Source organism: Sorex araneus, chromosome 4 (assembly GCF_027595985.1).
Source record: "Sorex araneus isolate mSorAra2 chromosome 4, mSorAra2.pri, whole genome shotgun sequence".
NCBI classification, from domain to species: domain Eukaryota; kingdom Metazoa; phylum Chordata; class Mammalia; order Eulipotyphla; family Soricidae; genus Sorex; species Sorex araneus.
Window position 1 is genome coordinate 127,423,012 of NC_073305.1, and position 23,819 is coordinate 127,446,830.

Genomic DNA, 23,819 nt, shown 5'->3' on the forward strand with positions numbered 1-23,819 from the left:
TGTGAGCTTCCAAGGCCCCAGGGAGATGCTCAGGGAACCATGTGGTACCAGGGATTGAACTAGGGTTTTATCTCCCAGCTTTTCTTTCCCCTCCCATCTGTGTCATGGAGTTCAATGTACAGTGTACCTGTTACTATCTGTTGAATGGCCATATTCCCCCAAATATATGTGCCCTCAGAAACTGTGGCTAAAGTCATAGTTCGTAAAGGGACTCTTAGAGATAAGATTATACTAAAAGAGGTGGGTCTAAATCCAATGTATAGTGTTCTTATAAGGGAAGACTAGAGGAAAGAAAGTGCAAAGAAGCCCAGGTAAAGCCAAGATAGAAACTCAAATGATACTTTTATTCCAGTTTCTATCTCTGGCTTTTTTCCCCAGGCTTTTATTCCAGGTCAAGAGTATCAAAAAACTGCCCAAAGTACCAGAAACTAGCAGAGAAAACATAGTATCAAAACTTCCAAAAGAAATTTAGCCTGCTGCACCATGATTTAGGACTTCTGATCTCTAGAACTGTAAGAATATTAAGTTTCTGCTATCTGAGCTACCAAGCTGGTAACACTTTATTATAGCAGCCCCAGGAAACTAATACAATCTCCAATCATATTTTAAATAAATGTTCATTCATGATTTCAAAGTTATAGCATCTATTTTTCACCAAACATCCTTGAGTTGTCCTTTACTATTTGCTCATCAGTTATTTTAATTTTTTAAAAAGCACTCTGAACATCATCTGTCTTAGGTGCTTTATTCACTAATGATAATTTAGCTGTAGTTCAAATATAGCTTTTGCCTATTCCATCATAATAAAAGATCCATGAAAATGGGAACTGTATGTAAGTGACCTTGTTGCCATTAATTTCACATAATACAGCACATGCTTTAGTTACTTCCCACTGATGAGTTAAGATTATCAAAATTTTTTATTAGACACTAAATGATCCTTATGGAATAGTTTAGAATACTAATGGGACAACTTAAAGACTTACACATGGCTATTAAAATTGGTGTTCAGTATTATTCACATCCTTATTCACTTATTTACACGAACAACATTTAGTATCAGTGAACTTAAAATCCAATTCAGAAATGTAAAGAATAGTCAAGATACAGTAAAATTCATGAATGTTAGAAGGAATACCATAAAACAAAGTACAACAAAAATGTCCACAGAGGCAGATGTCTTTACGAATAAAAGAAATACTTTTACATTATATATTCTTAAGAGTCCCTTAAGGTACAATTGTGCAACAATATCCACAATTACCTGGGGAAAAAAGAATGATATTGAACAGTAACAAAAATCTAAGTCACCAACATACCTGAGTTCGCAAAATTTCACTTTTCGACAACTGCATATCACCAGTGAGTTCTTTAACAACAATGCCCAGGGGCTCCAGCCGTTTGCTGAAGTAGTTTGTCATTTCTGCTGCCAAGGCTTTCATTGGAGCAACATACACAATCTGCACCAAAGAAACACGAACTAGAATGAGCAAAAGCTACAATGTCATTTGTGTCACAGCAGCCATGCAAGTCACAATTTATTGTGATATATGATTCTAGCCACTTTAAGTAGAAAATCTTAATCATGATATATGAAACTTATCTTTGCTGGATTAAGTATACTGTTGCTTAAGGGCAATAAAATCTGTTTACACAGCCGCATCATTTTGAGAACCGGTTTTACTTCAAAGCTAAATGTACTTTCATACCTCTTCTTGAGAGAAATAAAATTTTCATATCATAAACAGGGACTTTCTTAATAGTATTAAAGTAAATCAAGCAAGATTCTTTACATGACTTCACATATTCTTAAAATTCTCTAGGTTTTGCGCAATAAATAAAACTAAAAAATGATTTTAATTTTTACACCATAAAAAGCTATTGTTTGACTTGTTCATTTCCCACCTTAAATTCATTCTTTTTGATAACACCTTGTTGAAAATGTTGGCGAATTTCATGCAGGATGGTAAGCATTGCAATATTGGTCTTTCCTGCTCCAGTAGGAGCACAAATCAGCATGTTCTCATTGGTGTTGTAGGCAGTTTCAAAAACAATCGACTGGATCCGATTGAGCCTCCGCATTCCTTTAAAAGCCAACTGCCCGATCTAAAAATAACAACAACAAAGATACACATTATTATAACATGAAAAATAAAACATGCATATGAAATACTAAATTTGATGACTTCCTTTAATTTTAAAATGACTAATTTGTTGAGTTTCTACAGTGTCCAATATTTAAAGTGAAACAGATCTGGGCCTTAGAGGAGGAGGTGGTCTTCTGACTGTCTGTGCCCACCTCTGTGCATTAGAGAGACCTCTCTTTTATTTTCTTATTTTATTTTTTAAAGAGAGCCTGAAAAGTTACCAAGAGTATCCCACCTCCGAGGCAGAGCCTGGCAAGCTCCCCATGGCGTGTCCAATATGCCAAAAACAGTAACAATAATAGGTCTCATTGACCCTGAAAGAGCCTCCAATCGTTGGGAAAGACAAGTAAGGAGAGGCTCCTAAAATCTCAGGACTGGGACGAATGGAGATGTTACTGGTGCCTGCTTGAGTAAATCAATGAACAATGGGATGACAGTGATAGACTGATACAGTGATGAGCAATTAGTAATAATTCACAGTAGTATAATTCTAATGCATTTGGGGACTATTCACCAAATTAGAAATTATGATAACTAGAGTATAGCTGTATCCTTGCACATAATCTTAAGCACAAAACAATGATAAATTGATCATGTTTGAAAACAAAATTAAACCCAGGCATATGTGAGTTGATATGGTAGTAATCTATTTGATTGAAGAAGACTAATGCAAATGTAAACAAGGAACTCTATGTGTTTTGACATTGATTATAACTATACATAGTTATAACTAAATATAACTATAAACTAATATAGTTATATAACTATAACTCTAGAGTTATAGGCATTGCTTCAGTATGTTACAAATACTTTTTGAAAATGTAGGAATAACAGTTGCAGATTACATTTCTTTCAGATAACACAACTATTAGCATTATTGTTAGATTTTCTCATTTAATTCTAAAAATGACCCTATGGCACAGGTACTATTATTGTGTATTATTAATAGAGAAGAACGACAATAAATAGTGACTAAATACTTTTCTCAGGGGTTGGAGCGATAGCACAGCAAGTAGGGCATTTGCCTTGCACGTGGCCAACCCAGGTTCTATTCCCAGCATCCTATATGGTCCCCTGAGCACTGCCAGGGGTAATTTCTGAGTGCAGAGCCAGGAGTGACCCCCGTGCATCACCTGGTGTGACTCAAAAAGAAAAAAAGAAAACTTTTCTTAAAGTGTTCTTACATGAAAAGTCTTCAACAATAGAATACAATGTCAGAGAGTGAACAAAACACTGTGGGAGAGTGTGTGTGTGTGTGTGTGTGTGTGTGTGTGTGTGTGTGTGTGTGTGTAAATCAGTCCCAAAGCCAAGACTGACATGTAAAAAAAAGACAGACATGTACCAAAACAGACATGTAAAAGAAATGGACAAATCTACAATTATAGTCAAAGATTTCAATATTCTTCTCCAAAAAGTGGCAGAAAAATAAAATATTGTGAACAAGTTATGACAATAAGCTTAGCTTAAATGAAACGGACTTTCTTAGAAACATAAATTATAACAAAAAATAGGCAAGATAAATAACTTTATATTTATTATAAAAATTAAAGTTGAGACAAAATATCTTTCCCACAGGAAAATTCATTTCCTTGTACCCAACCAAGAGAAAATAAAATTATATGTCCATATACACCATAAAAATAGAAAAGATTATACACAAAATTTTAGCCTATTAAATTCTGATATTTTTTTTTTCTTTTTGGGTCACACCAGGCAATGCACAGGGATTACTCGTGGCTCTGCACTCAGGAATTACTCCTGGCAGTGCTGGGGGGACCATATGGGATGCTGGGAATCGAACCCCAAGTTGACCGCGTGCGAGCCAAACACCCTACCCTCGTGCTATCTCTCCAGCCCCTAATTCTATGATATAATAATGTGTTATTACCACATTTTTCAGAACATGGGGCTCTAGATTAAAATATTAGCTTCGGCAACTGTTCGCAATATAACAGGAAGAAACTAAAAATCTCTGAGTTCTATTTCCTTGCATAAAAAAATAAGATTAATAATATCATTTAAGATTCTGAATATATCAAAATTACAAAAACAAACTAATCCTAACTGATAAGTCCTTCATATAAATTATCCAAATTATTTTTAATAGTTATATTAAATTATTTTCATAAATGAGAATTTCCCAAAACCTCAGTTATAAAGGCTGATTCTAGTTAGCATAATCGTACTTCAGATTCATAGTCTCTATTGAGAATGTTTACCGATCATTTAGTATAAACTGAATGATAAAGAGGTACTCGCCTAAATGTGTTGAAATAATTTAATAGCCCCGACTATTATCATTATCGATGTGTCATCTTCATTTTTGATCAAGACAGTCTGATAGTACTGAAAATGAGTGCTGCAATTTTCACAGCTTTCATAGGCTCATGACAAGAAACACAGAGCTGCTATTCGTTAATTACAAATCCTAACATGTTATGCTCCAGCTTGAAGATTTTCAAATACTTCTGACAATTTTAACAATACAAGGTATGCAGATGACAAAATCCTACACCATATCAAGTGTATGACAAACAAAACGCTGCAAAATATGAACCTTTGTAATTATTTCCCAGCACCGCTCTCTTTATACCATTTCCTAAACATTCCTTGAGATTCTGCATTCTAGGCCCAAACCTGAGGAAGTTTTCATTATCACTGAAGTTCAAATTTATGGTCCTCTTAAATTCTTAAGCAAAAATTTTATTTATTTACATCTTTCCATATTTCAAAGATTTAAGGAACTTCATTTTTTATGTTAAGTATCCATACAAATAGTTTTTGAAAAATTTGTATGAAAATAAGATTATACCCATTGCCGGCATGCAGTTTACAATCTGGCATCTATACAATACTACATTATGATTAATCACTAAATACACTATGACCTTAACTGCAAATACTAAAATGATTTGTCTTTAGATCTATTCCCCACAAGATTGTTTGTATGTTATATTAAATTTTATTTTATACCTGGATATTATTATAGTAATAATCATGTCTCACCTGTCATTAAAAAACTTTTAAAGCAATTCTGTATTCATGTATTTTGGAGTTCATATGGTTCATATGGTAAGGCTGGCCACAAGATTGAAATTAAAAATCTGGCTTTTTTTTGGGGGGGGGTCACACCCGGTGATGCACAGGGGTCACTCCTGACTCTGCACTCAGGAATTAACCCTGTCTGTGCTCAGAGGACCATATGGGATGCTGGGAATTGAACCCGGGTTGGCTGCGTGCAAGGCAAATACCCTACCCGCTATGCTATCACTCCAGCCCATGGCTATTTTTAAATATTATCCTAAGACATTTGCCAAAGACACAGTAAATTTGTACTTATTGATAATTCCATTAAATAAACAAGAAGAAAAATCTTGGAAAGTCTCAAAATAGGCACTGCATACACAATATCCTCCAAAGAAACAACTGGACCTAATCACAATAGTTATCACATCAGGAGAGAGAAATAAATAAGTAAATAAATAAGTGAATAAATAAAATTACAGCTCATAATCTGTATCCTTGCCAAAAGTTTTGTTTTTAACTTGAACTTGGGAAAAAGAATTAAAATTTTGTCAAGAAAATTTTTGATTTTTTTTTTTTTTTAAGGAAAGTGGGCTGAAGAGAATAGTATAGTGGCTAAGACTTGTCTTGCATGTGGTCCAATATCCAGAACCATATACTGATCCCAAAACACTGCCAGGACTGAACTCTGAGCAAATACAAAGTAGCCTAGATCTAAGAACAAGCCCTAAGCACTACTGGCTGTATCCTGCAGCCCCCTAAATGGAAATTTTTAAAAAATCACAAAGAAATGTGCACAGACATTACAACTACAAATGTGTCATTACAACAGTTTTAAAAATATCACTAAAGGACTTGGAATATTTCATATATTTTCTGTAACCTACCATAATGGGAGATAATCAAGTTACACTTCATGATGTATGAGATTTTTATATTTAAAAGATATTTAATTACATGCAAATAACATGCTAAAAAACAAACTTATGTTAAAAGTAATTTTACAAACTAAGAAAGTTCTATCTTACTCAAATTTACAGCTAGGTAAAAGCAGTGCTGCTTATTTGTTTCATACAATTGTTTCACGCAGTATTAGAATCTAATTACATGGCAATAATAATTATTCCAAATAGCTAGAAGTATGCTAACTTAAAAGACATTCACATTGGTTTTATATATATTAATGAATGTATAAAGTTAAACTAATTATTTTTCTTACTATGTCAGCATTTGCTTGGTAACAAAAACCAAGTGTCTCATGGTTCATTTACCATAAATGCTTTAGGTTTATCCTGAGAGTTATTGTAAATATATAGCATTTTCCATTTTAATTAGTTTTAACCATTTTCAAAACATATCATAATCAGTGTATCAAAATACTTTTAAATGTTACAAACTCCCCCCAAAATTCACTGTATGTGTGTGTATGTATTTGATTCATCAGACTAATCCTATAGAAGAAACATAAATTTATACTTTCCACAGAAAATGCATGGTTTGAATATCCCTATTGAACACGAGCTAAACAAACTGCTCTCTATTGTGCACTTTATTTTCTAAAAAGAACTGATACAAAACTATTGACATGAAAGAATAAAAATGTGTATTAAGCACAGCACAAGTATTTAAAATAATCAAATGTAAGTACTTACACTGCTGATAATTTGAAAATAACTAAATAAACATTTTTAAATGAGCCCAGGACTGTCCCTTCTAAGCTACTGCATATGTCATAAGCTTACATTTTATTTATTTATTTATTTTTCTTTTTGGGTCACACCCAGCGATGCTCAGAGGTTACTCCTGGCTTTGCACTCAGGAATTACTCCTGGCGGTGCTTGGGGGACCATATGGGATGCCGGGGATCGAACCCGGGTCGGCCGCGTGCAAGGCAAACGCCCTACCCACTGTGCTATCGCTCCAGCCCCAAGCTTAAATTTTAAATATTCTAACAGTGGACATTAAAATTTCAGCAAAAACTTAGGAAAAATCAAAGACACAAAAGAGACATACACTATAATTTTCATAGCTTACATTTCCTCTGCTTCTAGATAATGGTTGGTAGACAATTTTTTCAAAATAAAACTTGTCTACTCTCTATATCCTAGAATCCCACCATCATGAATGTTCCTCATAAGTCATGCTCAACATCAACTGTTAAAATTTATGGAATTACAAATAAAATTATTTACATGAATGCTCAACACCTTTCAGTAGTTATTAGAACATTTTACTTTATATAACTAATAAATGTTTTCATTCATGTATCTCTAAGTACTATTTCATACATGTGCACATTTAAAACTACTTTCAACAATTATTCTAAAATAGATATCTAAGTTTAGGCCCTTTCAATAGGGTGCATTAAAGGAATTTAGAGCTTCCATTTACAGGTGGAATTATCATTCATTCAGCAAGTATTAAGTATTTCCTCTTTGTGTCACCAATTCCTCAAGTGATCTAATGACAGGAAAAAGGTAAATCAACATATTCACTAATGAACAAACATATTACAAATAGTAAAGAAAAACATTTTAATGAATGATGAATGAAACCTATGGTTACTCTGAACTACAGCTCTGGGAAGGAGCCTGAGACATGAGACGAAAACAAAAGGACAAAAAGTGAGCTATAAGAAAACAGAGAAGTATGACATATTCTAAGTAGAGCAAAGAAAGACTAGAGATAAACCACTGGCATGGAATTAAGCTGATATGGTCAAGAAGTTGTAAGCAGCTCAGTGTGAGTGAGTAAATGATCAGAAATGGCAAATGAGTCAGGAAAATAAATTATATTATATGTGGGAATTTTAGGTTATGGAAAAAAAGTGGAGAAAATAAAGTAGCCAACAACAACAAAAAAAGGAGGCCTAGAGAGAAAGTACCTAGATTAAGGCACTTGCCTTGCATCCTGACACCCTCTTTCAAATGGCTTGTACCACATACTGTCTCCTACGCACCGCTAGAGTTATTCCTGAGCACAGAGCCGTGAACAGCCCCTGCACACAGTCAGGTGTGATCCCCAAATTCACATATAATACAAAAACAAAGAGCTTGGATTTCAATTCTCAAGATAACAGAAAATTTCTATAGGATTTTTAAGGGAAACTGGCCTTTTTAAAAGTTCTCTGGCTAACTAGCATATGAAGAATATCTATCTAAGGAAATAGGAGAAAATTATGTTAGTGGTACAGATGAGATAGGAAACTGAATTATATTAGTCGTGGAAATAGAGAAGTAGGAGAAAACATACTTTGTTTTTAAGGTACAGCCAATAGAGTTTAATAATAAATTAAATGTGACAGAATGGGGAAAAATAAAAAATGACTTTCTTCGTTAGATGAATAGAACTCCTATAAGAGATATTGATTATATTGTTGATGAAGATTAAGAGAACAAAGAGTGGAGGAAAATCTATTTGAAGGAATTATTAGAACTCCAAAGGGAAACACAAACAGGAAACTGTATTTAAATTCAAAGGACAATGGGAAGGTTAAGAACTTATACTAAAATTTTTTTAAAGAGGTACAGTAACTTTCCCAATGTTACAAGTGAAAGCTTATAGACTAGTAACCTCTTCAAATTCTAAATTACGAAGCTAGCAAATACCCTAGAGAGGTACAGTAGAATCTTCTAGGAATAAAGCATTTGAGTTTATATTTTATATAACCTTTAACCTCTAGCTATTGCGAAATCCTTTTGTTGTCATTTTGATATTCAACTACATTTAAGTTTAGCAGAATTTCTTAATACTCCATACACTCCTACATCCTATAGTTATAAAATCTAAATAGGACAATAGTTCAATCATTTAATAAAATGATACTTTGTGGTTACTTCTATTCATCTAAATTTCATTTGAAGAGTCATAATACATATGAGTATATGGAAAATATCATAATCTAACCCTGAACAACTCCTAACAATTGAATCATTTCTGATTTTCTAAAGAATGATAAAAGTATTTTTCTTTTGATGTACATACCTTCTAACGTGATGTTATAGAACTCACATATACCAAAATGCCTGTCTATTCAGTAGCCATGCAACTGATTTAAAAATTTAACATATTCTGAATGTTTTTCTTTACCAATTTATATCATGGAAAGCAATCATACATATTTTACTATTTTAACATAAGTATATAAGACAATAATTATGCAGATAACATTTTTGAAAAGATAACTGAAAGGTCAACACAAAAATTTAAATTGCAAGTTAGAGACACATGATGAGTTTTTATCATCAAATTACCATTTCCAAAAGATCTCAAATCAGAGGAATGATTACGCAAATTAAGAATTATCTACTGAAGATAATATTACATACTCACTAATGTGGTATGCAAGGAGAATACAAAGCAGCACAGAAAGGATCATACATATGACAAGTGGGGGAAAACAACACAAATTATATTTATAATAGGATTACAAACATGAAATAAAAAGACACATGAAAACTAGGAGTCTGTCCTTTTGTGGCACCTAATCAGAGCAAAGACAGATGTGTGGGTCCTCCATTGCAAAATTAGGTTTCTTTGGGTCTTCCTATAGGAGCCATGATCAACTGACAACAAAGGAGAAAAAAAAGAAAAAAAATCTATTAGCTGATGTGGGTTGGTATAGTGGCAGCCAGAATGGAAAAAGGAAACCAAATGGAGAAAAATGGGACCTCCAGCAGTGGTAATTTGACAACAAAAATCATACTCAAATAAAGACATGTCTATCTTGAAGATAGTACGAGGACCAAAAAAAGCAATGAAACAAATGGAAAGTTCTGCCATAACATAAACAGCCGTGATGCAATGTACAAACGTATTGAACAGAATTGCATCCAGCCTAGGAATGGTGCAGGATTCTCTGTTGCATCTGTTACAAAGAATCCATTAAAGAGGGCTAGAGACTGAGCACAGCGGCCACTCAACACCTTTATTGCAAACCACAACAGCTAATTAGAGAGAGAGAACAGAAGGGAATGCCCTGCCACAGTGGCAGGGCGGGGTGGGGGGAGATGGGATCGGGGAGGGTGGGAGGGATGCTGGGTTTACTGGTGGTGGAGAATGGGCACTGGTGAAGGAATGGGTTCCCGAACTTTGTATGAGGGAAGTATAAGCACAAAAGTGTATAAATCTGTAACTGTACCCTCACGGTGATTCTCTAATTAAAAATAAATAAATTATTAAAAAAAAAAAAAACAAAGAATCCATTAAAAATTCAGCTGGAGGTTCCTGCCTTACCAAGGCCCTGGCAGCCTGACTCACCCCAGGAGCTGCTGCCAATGGCTCTGTCTAGACTGTCCAGTTAAATATTCTGGATTTTCTGGAATGACATCTCCAAACTCTACAATATTAACATCCAGTAGGAGCACACCAGATTGGATAGGAATGTAATGTAGAAGCCAAGTAATCGTGAGTAACAAAAACATTAATACAGAGGCTTAACTGGAAACAGCAGATTAGTAAACCTTCAGAAAGGAACTTAATGTCCTCATGGTGAGATAAAACAGTTTTCACAAATTTTTCTTTCACTGGGGTATTTTGTTGTTATTGTTATTGTGGGAGTCTTTTTCTTTTTTTTAATTTTTAAAATTTTATTGAATCACCATGAAATAGTTACAAGCTTTCATGTTTGGGTTACAATCTCACAATAATCACTCCATTAGTCATTTAGTGGTAACAAGTAATATAAGGCACTCAGCTTATATTACTGAACAATAGCACAGCGGTAAGGTAAGGCATTTGCCTTTCATGCCGCCCCTCTCAGAGAGCCCGACAAGCTACTGAGGCAAGCTACTGAGAGTATTGAGCCCGCGTGGCAGAGCCTGGCAAGCTACCCGTGCATATTGGATATGCCAAGAACAGTAACAATAAGTCTCGAAATGAGAGACGTTACTGGTGCCCGCTCAAACAAATCGATGAGCAGTGGGATGACAGTGACAGTGACAAGTAATATAAGGTAAACTATTTGGGGCCTGCTTACAGGGAGAGGGCAGGGGAGGTTTGGAAATTAGAAACAATGGTAGAGAGAAGGTGACAGTGGTGGTGGGTTAGTGTTAAAATATTGAATATCTGGGAAAAAAATCATTATGAACAACTTTGTATGCCATGGTGCTTAAATAAAGTGGGGGAGAAAAACTGAGCCAGAGAGTTAGTACAAGGTTTAAGGCACCTGCCCATACGTGGTCAATCTTGGTTTGATCCCCAGCACTTCAGTCCCCTGAGCACTGCCAGGAGTGATCTCTGAGCACAAAGCCAGGAGCAGGCCCTGAGCACTGTCAGGCGTGCCTCCTCCCCAAGCTCTCTGTGCCACATCCATAAAATAAAACCAGCAGGTAATACTTTCATGTGTATAGGGAATTTTTTTGTAAGCTGACTCCCTTCCTTTATTGTTACTGTGAAGTTCACTGCTCATCTGAGGATAAACCGTTATCCAATAGTGCTAGAAAAGCTGCAAAATAACAGAAAATCTGCTTGATATTTCTCAGGAGAAAAATCACTTTTATCCACTAATTCTCAACCTGCTTAAAGTTCAGGGGCATCTCTCAGTAATGACTTCAAAAAGACAAGTTCAGAAACTCTAAAACTAGGTGTGAGACCCTGGGATAAACATATCACTAACAGTTTCAAATTGAATTTGTAAAGTTTAACCCATCACATTACTTTATGCTGTGCTCAGGCTGATTTTTACCCCATAACTTCATTTCACAAAAATAAACTTAGATTACTAGTTGGCAGAATTGTGGTGGAAGGATATGTTTGTTCTTTAGCAGTGGTTGTAATGTGGTGGCATGTATTCTGAAGAGATGTAGAATTGTATCCCTAAAGCATATGCAGTCACGCAAGCTAATAGTGCCTCAAAAAAAAATCATCTTTCACTGAAAAAATATTAAAAAACTAAGCTTAAAAATAAAATTAATAACAACAGAGTAAGTCTGGTGGTTAGCTGTTGCAGAGGTCATTCAAAGCAGTGCATGGTAGAGACCAGGGGCACACCTAGCAGTGCTTGGAAGATGATACGGGGGTAAGTCCAGAGCCTGATCTTGAAGACTTTGAAGTGATTACTCTTGATAACGTCTGCCTATTGTATATGTACGATATATGCCACGGTAAAAGATTAACAATGAATCTATACATCATTTCGGCTAAACATTTTATTTCAAATATTTCCTCGTTACAGAAACTGCACAAGATAAATAAGCACAAAGATGTCTGCTAAAACGTCATTTATACCAAGAAAAAAGATATAAACTGAATACTCCTAAGAGATCGGTGAGTAATTCATAATACATTTTCAGAGTGAGAGGGTTTTAAGTCAAGTGAGAAATATAAATACACGTTTATGGGGAAGTTGATTTGAAAGGAGAACAAAAAGCATGCCATAGAATAGTAAAAACTATAATTTGCTAATATAACAAAATTATAAAAAAGATATATCGGGGCTGGAGTGATAGCACAGTGGGTAGGGCGTTTGCCTTGCACGCGGCCAACCAGGGTTCGATTCCCAGCATCCCATATGGTCCCTCAGGCACCGCCAGGGGTAATTCCTGAGTGCAGAGCCAGGAGTAACCCCTGTACATTGCCAGGTGGGACCCAAAAAGCAAAAAAAAAAAAAAAAGAGAGATATCAAGCTTATTCAAGTATATCCAGGATTATTAAGGAAGCTTTACTTATTGAATCAAAATTTTAGAACCTTTTTTGTTTTATTTTTGGGCCACACATAGAGGTGCTCAGGACTTAGTCCTGGCTCTGTGCTCAAAGATCACTCTTGGTGGGACTTGAGGGACCACATCAGGGGCTGAAAATAGAATCTGGATGGGCTGTGTGCAAGGCATGAGCCCTGTCCACTGTACTATCTCTCGGGCCCCATAATCTGCATTTTAGGTAACATTTTTTGTTGTCAACAGATTTTTATAAAAAGTAAAATAAAAATGCTTATCTTTTTAAAAAAAACTTTAGAATAAACAAATGAAAAAGAAAATTCTACATTCACATGACTTTTAAATATTAAAATTAAGTTTAATTTATAGATATAAATTCCTAGACCTCTTATGCTCAATCCTTTTAATAATGTTATATAAAAGTCTTACATCTTTACCAGACACCAAAGTTCTGTTCGTACTGCCAATTGAAAAATGTGCTGAAAAATTACTAGTCTGTTTATTCAGAGACAAGTAGAGTCTGCGGTCACTGTAGTTTTCGTTACCGAAAAGTCATGTATTTTAATGTTTCATAACAATAACTCATTTTGAACCAGACAAACTAGGTGGAGGAAATGAATTCTTAGCTGCAGAAGAGCTCAGGGAAGTAATCTACTATTAAATCTTTGAAAGAAGAGCGATTGTCAGATCTTGTGCAAATCAAATAAGTTACTTACTGTTTTTAATGAAAGTGAGCCAAATTTCATTACATTTGAAAAAAGCAATAAGATATCACAATGCATAATTCATAATCCTATTATTTAACTGAATACATTTACACCATTTAAAATAATATCCAAGAGTACTCAATATGCTCATAAATTCCTGAAAATTCTTATACTCAAATGGTCCATCATAACAACAACAAAATAAAAAAATAAACACATTGTCAAGCATTTTAAATATACACAATTACCAAATGACAAAATGATAAACAAGAAGTGATTACCGTCCTTTGAGAGAAAAACAAAAATCAGTAGTACCATGTTAAATGAAAATTCCCGGTATAATGCGAGAAAGGCATATTAACCTCATTGAGGAAAGTGAGGGCACCTTTCTTGTTTCCGAGTCTGAGTTAAGATTTCAATGATGAGGAAAACGAAAAAAAATGGTCACGAGAGGAATTTTAAAAGATAAAAGCTTGGCTACACAATCCTAACAAGGGTCATTTTTGAAAGTCACAGATACAACACATTAGTGTTTCTACCAGCACACTCTTAACTCTGAACATCTGACAACACCTCAGATGTTCCTCTGCAAAACCTCAAAGCATCAACAGTAATATTCATGGTAAACAAGAGGAATAAAGGGCATGCTTGGACTTCAGCTGGGTTTGATTTTGCCAGGTTTGGGCTTGTTTTAGACAGAAGCAACATAAGTGATGGCAGGTTCCACAAAATTGATAGTGTAATTAAGTATACAAACTTCAGAGATATAAAGCAGAACTAAGACTACAGACTTAGAATCTGGCATTTTTAATGAAATTAATACACCATTTTCATAAGGAGATTAATAAACTAAAGCGTATCATATTATGATAATCTTGCTGGAAATAATTATTAAGTAATATATTCTAAAAATGCTAGGTAACATATTTAATTAGTTTTATGATCATACAATTTGTATATTCATACAGATTCTGGGACCTGTCTTCTAAATAAATAGCTGTACCTCATTCTAACCACAGCAATGAAACTAACAGAAAAGAGTGTCTGTCAAATTCTGTTGAATCCTACAAAAGAAATGTCATTTTCACTTTCTTGGCTGATATTTGCAGTTAATAAATGATTTTAGCATTGACTTTAACCTTTAAATTACTTCTACTTGCTTGCTTGGAATTTTAAAAGAGGGTAAAATAATTCAGCATTTATTGATCAGTGTTACAAAGTGTTATAGATGTTAATTAAAGCCATAATTTTCAAATCCAAAAATTTTTACAGTATATCATATTAAACTTTTGAAAATTAATTAAATAAAGCAAGGATCTCATTCGAAACAGCCACCTCTTTAAAGAAGGAAAATTTCATCATTAATAGAATCCACAAATGAATTGCTTCGCAGTTAAAAAAAAATAATTTCCATTTCCATTTTAACTAACACTATCTGAAAAACTTACGAGCTCAAGTTGAGTTCATTTAGTGAGCTGGAGATCGTACGTGGCTTATGGTGCGTGTCTTGCATGCTGCCAACCCTGGTTCAATCCCCCGCACCACATATCAGCACTGCCAGGAATGAATACCCAGCCAGCAGTAGACCCCAAGCATCACTCGCTAGGTATGGTCCCTCCCCTCAAAGAATTCATTTACCATAACAACATAACAATAGGAAAAACATGCACTGCATAAATTAAAGAATTAAAGACATATTCACAATGATCAGTACAATATACACACATATATGTATGCATCAATGTTTAACAACGTACATGCTACTGATCATGGAAATTCAGAAATTCAGAGATACCAACTTAAATTGGTAACCTTTAAATGTTCTAATAATAATACAATGCAATCTATTTCCAAGCACTTATCAGAGAAGCAAGCACTAAAGTGACTCATACTTTGTTTCCCTACCATAAGATCTGAAGTCCACACAGAAGAGTTCCAAATACACTGAACCTACCACCATTTGAAAGAACAGGGGATGGACCTAGTCAAAGACTGCTGGAAGGGTCCTAGCGATAGAAGAGCTGGGAGGACATTTGCCTTGCACATGGTTGACCTGGGTTCAATCCCTGGCACCTCTTATGGTCCCCCAAGCCCACCAGGAATGATCCCTGACCACAGAGCCAGGAGCAATCCCTAAGCACTGCCAGGTGTAGCCCCAATGCTTTGAGAACACCTTCCTCATGCAACATCCAGGGAAAATTGGCTGAATAACAAATTTGGGGCCGGTGACATAGAACAGTAGGTAGGGCACTTGGACATGGCAAATACAGGTTTCAACCCTGGCACCACTTATGGTCCCCCAAGCCCACCAGGAGTGATCACGGAGTGAAGAGATCCCAGGAGTAAGTCACAGTGAGGTGTGGCTCAAAAACTTTTTTTTTCAGGACATAATCCTTGAATTTTCATTCATTTGCCTAGGGTAGGGGAATACTCATCTGTATGTATCTGAACAGCCTCCGAGTGATTATCAAGCAAGTATAAACATGACTGAGAACTCTTTCCTAACTTTTCACACCTACTCTAGATAGAATAAATGGTTTTCTACATCATCTGTATTTTTAATAATTTGACAAATATACAAAGAAAGAATAAAATACTTCTCATTCAGAAAAGCTTTAAAATTTATTACATGAGAAGGAGTGGTTTAGTAAAGATATACTTATATAAAAAAAATAAACAAACATGTTTGGTTCAAACTCCTTTAGAGTATGTGAAGATTTAAGACGCCAAGCAAAACATTTAAGGTAAGAAAGAATATGTCATAAAGTATGCTACTATATAGAATGCTTATAAAGCCACTGAGATTAACTGAAGAACGATTTGCTTACAGATGAGCATGTGTCTATTAGACATGTACTGCTAGTTCTATGGGCTAACTCTGGCCGTGCTTAGAGATCAGTTTCAGCAACCAACCAAGGGTCTCGGGTATCACAACTGTGACTTTACCACCTGAGTCACATCCGAGAGCCCAGAACACTTTATATAAGCAACACTTAGGCTGACCACCTGAAATGCTCCCCAGAGCTGCTACACATAGGTGTCAGATTTCTATCTATATTAATTCATACAATTAGCAAAACAAGTAATCTGATGAGGAAACTGAAGCGTGGTGGTACTATGGAACTTTGGTCACGTGGCAAAATGTGGGAATGGGGAAGAGTAAATTCAAAAGCAGCTTGATGTCCTGAACAAATAGCAAATTCCTTCTGGCGGGATCATAATTCTAAACGTCTTTGTAAGCAATAGAATATAGTGTTAAGAAGCAGCTTATTTTGTTAGTGCATGCCTAGCTGGAGGCAGATGCTCGTTCCTACTCTCTCACTAGCACAGTGAGCTTTTCCCAAGCAGCTGGTGCCCTTTTCTGAGTTCGCTGTTTGCAAGTGTTCCCAGTAGAGTATGAAGTCTACTGCAATCCAGAAAAAGTTCAGGGCATAGAGAAAAAAAAAAAAATTCTTAAGAAAGGAAAAATAGTGATAGTATTTCCCTCAGATAAGATCTAACTATGTCAAATATTTTAACTATGGTGAATTTTCATAACAAATAAACATGGCTTTTTAATCAAGGACTTTAATTGCTAGGAGTCACAAATAATAAATTTCTTCTGCTTGTAACTTTATATGAAAGTCACAAATAATAAAATTCTTCTGCTTGTAACTTTATATTTGCTCCATTAAATGGAGCAAATCTTACATATTAAGCACTTATTTAATACCAAAACAAAAGGTAACATCAAAAGCCTGCTTCTCATACATAGCTGACTCACTGCATCAAAATCCCCAAATATTTTTAAACTGAGCAATTTCAGTTTCTCACTACAGCTTCCACAGCAATACTTTAAACAATTCTAGAGCCACAAAACTGTACCTCTTCTGAAGGTGAATAAGTTTTTGATTTTTAAAAAAAAATATTACTAAAGTTTCTACAGAAGAAGTTATAGAGTGGGACAGATGGTTCACTGGTTTCAATCTCTGGCACCACATATGGTCCCCAAGCACTGTCAGGGGTGACCCTTAAGCTGAACCGTAAATAAGCGGTGTGGGTTTGTGGCCATACAGCTGGGTGTGGCCATAAAAAAACAAAACGAAAACTAGAAACAAAACTGAAAGCTAGGGACAAGATGCAAACCTCAATATTTTACACAGGTTGACACAAAATCAAGAACAGTTCCTGTATAACATATGCCATATATATGAGAACATACATTCACTATATCAAAACATATATATAATATACACATACATAAAATTATTAAATTCACTCTCACTATTTGGATAAAGCCCTATTTCCCTAGGCCACAGTAAGTGTCATGTTCTCCATGAAATCCTCATTAACAGCTAAAGCCTGCCTGCACTGATGTCTCAGATGTTTATGAGAGAGCACATTAAATCACACTGCTGATTTTATAATTAGTATATTCCCTAGTAAACTGATGGCAAATATTAAACACTCATGCTTTCTTATTCTCCCAACCATGCTCTAAGCTTAGTGAATACAAGGGAAACACCCAATAGTTTTTTTTCCAATCTTAACTTATAATATTACATAGCAATATTTACAGTTACAAGTAAATGAAAATGTGGTACAAAAAGTACAAGTAGTGCTTTTTTTCTTTCTTACTTCTTTTGGTCAACAGGCAATAGAAAAAAACTGAAAGTTGTTAGAACGTAACATCTAAAAAAAAAAAGGGAAAACTAGAAAATTTCAAGACAAAGGGAAGATTTTAAAGATTTTCACTATTTTCGTTATGCAAGTCAGAGAGAAAAGCTTACCCATACAGCTAAATCACAATTAGGCTGATTGTAGACTTCTCAAAAATAAACAAAAAGAACAGAAGACAGTAAAATAATACCTCTAATGTGCTAAGAGAAAATAACTGTTAAATGTAGAATTTTATTACAGCAAAAATACTTTCCAAAAATTATGGTAAAATAAAGGCATTTTGATTGAATAAGAAAAATTAAGAGATAATGAAGAGAATTTTGTAACCATCAGATACTAATAAAGGAAAATTCAGGCATTGCAAAATCACAGAACCTGAACGTACTGAATGAAAGTAAAAAAAAAGAGTGAAATATATATCTAAATCCAAATATCTACAGACTGCAAAATCATAATGACAACAATAATATCTTGTATAAAAAGTAATACAAAAAGTGCAAGAGAAAGTACAGGGGCTAACGAATTGCCTTGCATGTGGCCAACTGCATTTGAGTGGAGGCGATGCATGGTCCTCCAAGCATCTTTGGGTGCAGTACTGAAGGCCCAGATCACTGCTAGGGCAGCCCAGGTACTCGCTGGCATAACAGGACCCACATGAGTAGCATCCTCAGCACCTCATACTAAATTGTTCATCTACCTGGCTGAGAATTTCTGGGAAGGAGCCCCAGAAATAAGCAGTAAGTGGAAGAACTCCCTTCAAAATTACAAGAACTCCCTTCAAAAACAAACAAAAAACCCAAAAAAGATGAAAGTAAAATAACTGACAACGATATCAAAGAAATTAGGGAACAACAGCCATATTATGTAGCATTTTTACATCAACCCCAACCCAATGCTTAGAAGAGAAAAAAGAAAACACCAGTTTTAGGTTTCTAACTCTGGAAGCTACAAAATTCTGATGGACAGTTCTGTCCTCAGGGGGTTCCTCAATCCCAGCATTATTTCTATTCTAGTTATTCTCCATGGAGAGAGGCCTTCATGGCCACTAAATGCCAGCACTGGGACAACCAAGAGTCTCTCCAGGCACTGCCAAGTCTCTGGGAAAGAGAAAGAGTGGGGAAGCCCCCCAGTGAGACACAATGTTGTAGATGAAATTGGAAAAGGGTGGACTCAATTCCCTTTTTTTTTTTCTTTCTTATTGTTTTACATCAGGGCATAGACCTTACTGTTCCAGTACATAAATCTGAAAATAGAAAATTTTCGGAACTTGGTCCTATACTAGTTTCTCCCCACCTGGGGAGTTCCTTTCCTTCCTCTTCTACTTTCCAATAAACTTTCTACTTTGCCATTTTTTTTTTTTACAAAACATTTTCCTTCCTTTAATAAAGACTTAAGAACAGACAGATGCAAAAATAACACTCTTTTTTAACTTCCTATAATTCCCTATTTCCAGATGTGTCTGCTGCTTTTGCTTCACAAAGAAAAATACAATTCACAGATAAACACAAGATAACTGCAAAAGCACGGGCATTTTTTGTTTGATGGAACAATAATTCATAATTTTATCATGATCACACACTAAAGGAGATTTTGATTGCAAAAATAATGTGTGTGAGAGAGACAGACAAACAGATAGACAAACAAACTAAAGCAGACAGATAGATGACAGTGACAGAAAGTGCTAGTAAGTCAGAGATGGGCAGACTGTTTCAAGTCCTCAGGTGAGAATGAGTTGCATACAAAGCCTGTCATTTGAAGCAAACTCAATCCTTACCACATAAGGTTTGGAACGACTCCTCTTTTCATCAACCATAATAGAAAACTTTTCAATTAATTGGGAGTTAGGTACATTACTCAGAAGTAGTAAGGCAGAAATAGCCCTAGATTAAATGCTGCTTTGAACTGCCTAAGAAACTATAGACAGATTGTATAAATACAGACATAAACCATATTTAATGACAGGGTTGGCGGTGTGACTCAAGTGGTAGAACACTTGTCTCATACTTTGAGTCCCTGGGTCTGATCTAGACTATCACATGGCCCCCACGTGCCAGGTGACACTGAGATGTCCTCACCACTGAGAGGACTGTATGATAAAAAAGAGCAATGTAGGATATGCTAATAGGAACCTGAAGGAAGAAGGAAGGAGAAAGAGGAGAAAGAAAAAAGAGGATGGGAAATAGCTCAATGGATAGAAGCATCTGCTTGGCAAGCCTGAGGTCATGAGTCTAATGTCCGGTGCCATTCACATTTGAAGAGAACTGCAAACCTAGTCCCAGATGCTCAACCAATATCAAGTTAAAAAACAAACAAATGAAAAAAAAAAAAACTAAAGAAAACAGCACTAAAGCAATGGTAGCAGAGATCTAGGTTGAATCAAAGATTTCCACCTTGATCTCTGTCACCACCTCCTCACACATACTGGGGTAAAACTGTCAATCTTGAAATCTAAAACAAAATACCTTTCAATTACGAAGGGAAAATGAAATCTCTTTCAGACATATAAAACAGAAACAATTCAGTAGTAGCAGACCTATACTATAAGAAACTAGTAACAGATGGAGATTTGGGTTGCTGAAAAGCATCAATGGTACTGGCCATGTGTACAAGCATAAAAAATTTCTGTAAACATTTAGATATATTGAATGATATCTCACAAAAATTGCCAATGGTGACGGGGCTGTCACTTGGACAACAGAGCAGAGACTTTGCATCTGTAAAACCCGCAGTGTTCAATCCCATGTACAGGCAAACAGCAGCGGCAACAAAATACCAAGATCACAAAAACAGTGACTGTACTGTGGGATGTGTGTGTGTTTAGATATAGAATATATATGTGTGCATATATATGTATATTTTTCTCATTTGTTTGCTTTAGTAGTAGAAAGTGATAAAAGCACGACATATAATCAAACAGAAGCAGAGTTCTCATGGCACCAATTCTTTCTCCTAATCGCCACCTAACAAATGACATGGTCACTCACATTGCCCTGGGATGCAACTTACATCACATTCTAGAATCTTCCTTCTACTTTATCCCTCCCCCATTTAAGCAGTAACAGTAATTTCTACATACTTGTAGCTGCATTTGCCCCTGGTCAACTTTATAGGCAGATTGCTACTTTCTTAATTTGGGTACATAGCATTATTCTATTTCTAGTCTTCAGCTTGACACTGAAACCGTATTACCATTTCCCTCAAAATTAAAGAACCTGCTTTTCACTCTTCTATCTTAAAAAAAAAAAAAAGTATTTCCCATAATATTGAGTCTAACTCTCTCAGTAAGGTTCTCAAAGTCCATCATGTGCAGATTATTAAGTCTTTTTCATTCTCCACATGCAGCTTTCATGCTAACAACCTGGAAATACCTGTGTCTGACAGGTCACAGGTTGCTTCAATACACTATGGGAAGTACCGCTATGGGACAACCGCTGTGTCCACTTGAATATATCCAATGCCCATAATCTTCATCTCCATGAGGATTTATTCAGTGAATGAGCCAGTGTGTCCTCTGTTCTGCCACATGCCCTTCCTTCCGTAACACATCCTGATGCCAGCAGTTACTTCCAGGGAAATGGCATAGAGCAGGCACAGTCCTTTGAGGAACTTAACCATTATTTTACCCAGAAACTAGCCTACCAGCATGAAATACAAGAAGCTGCAGAAATTGGAAGCCTCAAATTCCTATTTTTGTTTTTTAATGTCTTGGGGATTCCAATTAGTGGACTTCATTAACTGTCTTCTTTCTAAAGCTGGCTTTGACTTTGACTTTTCTAACTCAGAGCAAGTTCTGACTAATATTGAAAGCCAGGAAAACTTTGCAAATTACTCTTTGCAAGAAAGTATAAAACCCATTTAACAGTATTAATACCATTTCTGCACATTTTAAAATTTGAAAATTCTCCATATCTTTTAAATAAAATTATAAAAGTGATTTAAGAAGATAAAACGACAAGAAAATTTATCTGATATGACATTCTGTCAAGAAAAGGACATAAAAAGCATTTTAGCTTGTTTGGTAGGACTCTCAGGAAGACATGCAATTATGATTTCAGTGAAAAGAGAAAGGTGCCATCAATTTCAAGAGCACTTTCCCTGATACATATATATCCTACTTTATATAAAAATGATCCAACTCATTTAGAAATATCTACCATACTAACATTCTGACTGTGAACAATAACATTTTCTCCTGAGCTCTACATTATTATGCATGTTTATAAGATCTGATAAGATCAGTACCTAAACTGAGATCACTATAGGTCATCTATGTACTTATATATAATGGAACACTGCATTTAAATAAGTAACTGCCCAAGTATTAATTTTATAAGAGAAAACTGAAACAAATGTAAACTCTTTATTACATTTTTATTCTGCTATTTGGAGAAACATTTAACTTAAGTCTGCTTGCAAAGGATAAATCAAATATTAGCAGAAATAACTAAAATAAACAAAATTATGGAAATATATAAATATATACAAATGCCTAAAATAAGACGTATGCATTTTTTAAAAATTTAAATTCTTAGTCATTAATATCCAACTGCATGTATTTTTTACTGCATTAGTGAGCTTCTAATTTTAAAATATAACTTTTCCAAATCAAAAACATTCACAAAACATTCTCACCTCATCTAAGTCTTGAATAAAAACTGGTTTTTCTTCAAAACCAATTGGCATTGGTTCACTGTAGGGAATCTTTACTTCCTCATATAGCTTGTTATTCTCCCTTTGAATTCCTTCTGGTAAAATCATCTATAAACAACAAAAATCAAAATTTAAGGATATTAAAAAAAATAAAACAACTGCTCCAAAATACAGATTCTTCAATTATAGAAAAAAACAGTTAGGGTCAGAGTGATTGTACAGTAGGTAGAGTGCTTGCCTTGTATGTAGCTGACCTGGGTTTGAACCCCTGCATATCATCATATCATATGGTTCTCTGATCCCCACTAGAAGTGGTACCTGAGCACAGAGCCAGGATTCAGCTTTGAGCACAGCTGAGTGTCCCCCAAAACCCAAGAAGAGAGGGGGGAGGAGGTGAGAAAAGGAGAGAGAGAAAGAGTGAGGGAGGGAGAGAGGGGGAGAGAGAGGGAGGAAGAGAGAGGGAGAAAGAGAGAGAGAAACAGAGAAAAAAATCCTTCTTTGTGTTTTCTTATGTAACACAATAATTAATTTAGCTTTCTTAAGGAAAAAAATTAACTTAGCTTTCTTAAACAAAACAATAAAAAACTAAAACCACATAAACATAAAATGTCTTCATATCACACATTTCATATAATGTATGAACCATATCAAAATTATGAACCTTAAAGTATACATCAATTAGATGGTAATTCTGAAGACAATGAACCATATTATATTGATGAACCTTAAAGTATAAATCAATTAGATGGTATTTCTGAAGACAACTCATTCATCTAGCTAAGTAAAATGAGCAATATACAATGTAAAGTTCTATCAAAATGTGATGCAATTTCTTAAACTCAAATATGTAAGTGGCATAAATAATGAAAGACAATTATTTTCTGAATACCCACTGACCATGCTACACTACACTGTCTCATTTCCACCAATATTTGAAAAATTTATTTTTGTACAGCATAGTTCACACAAAACAAAGG

General features: G+C 35.1%; 1 protein-coding gene across 1 annotated transcript in view; it reads right to left on the reverse strand.

Moving 5' to 3' along the window:
- Positions 1-23,819, reverse strand: part of ASCC3 (activating signal cointegrator 1 complex subunit 3) — a 332,257-nt gene that overhangs the window by 232,323 nt on the left and 76,115 nt on the right. Inside the window, exons 8-10 of the mRNA XM_055136146.1 lie at positions 22,825-22,950; positions 1,906-2,106; positions 1,320-1,460 (exon numbers count right to left, since the gene is read on the reverse strand). Coding sequence (XP_054992121.1) covers positions 1,320-1,460; positions 1,906-2,106; positions 22,825-22,950 — 468 coding nt within the window. The remainder of the gene's footprint in view (positions 1-1,319; positions 1,461-1,905; positions 2,107-22,824; positions 22,951-23,819) is intronic.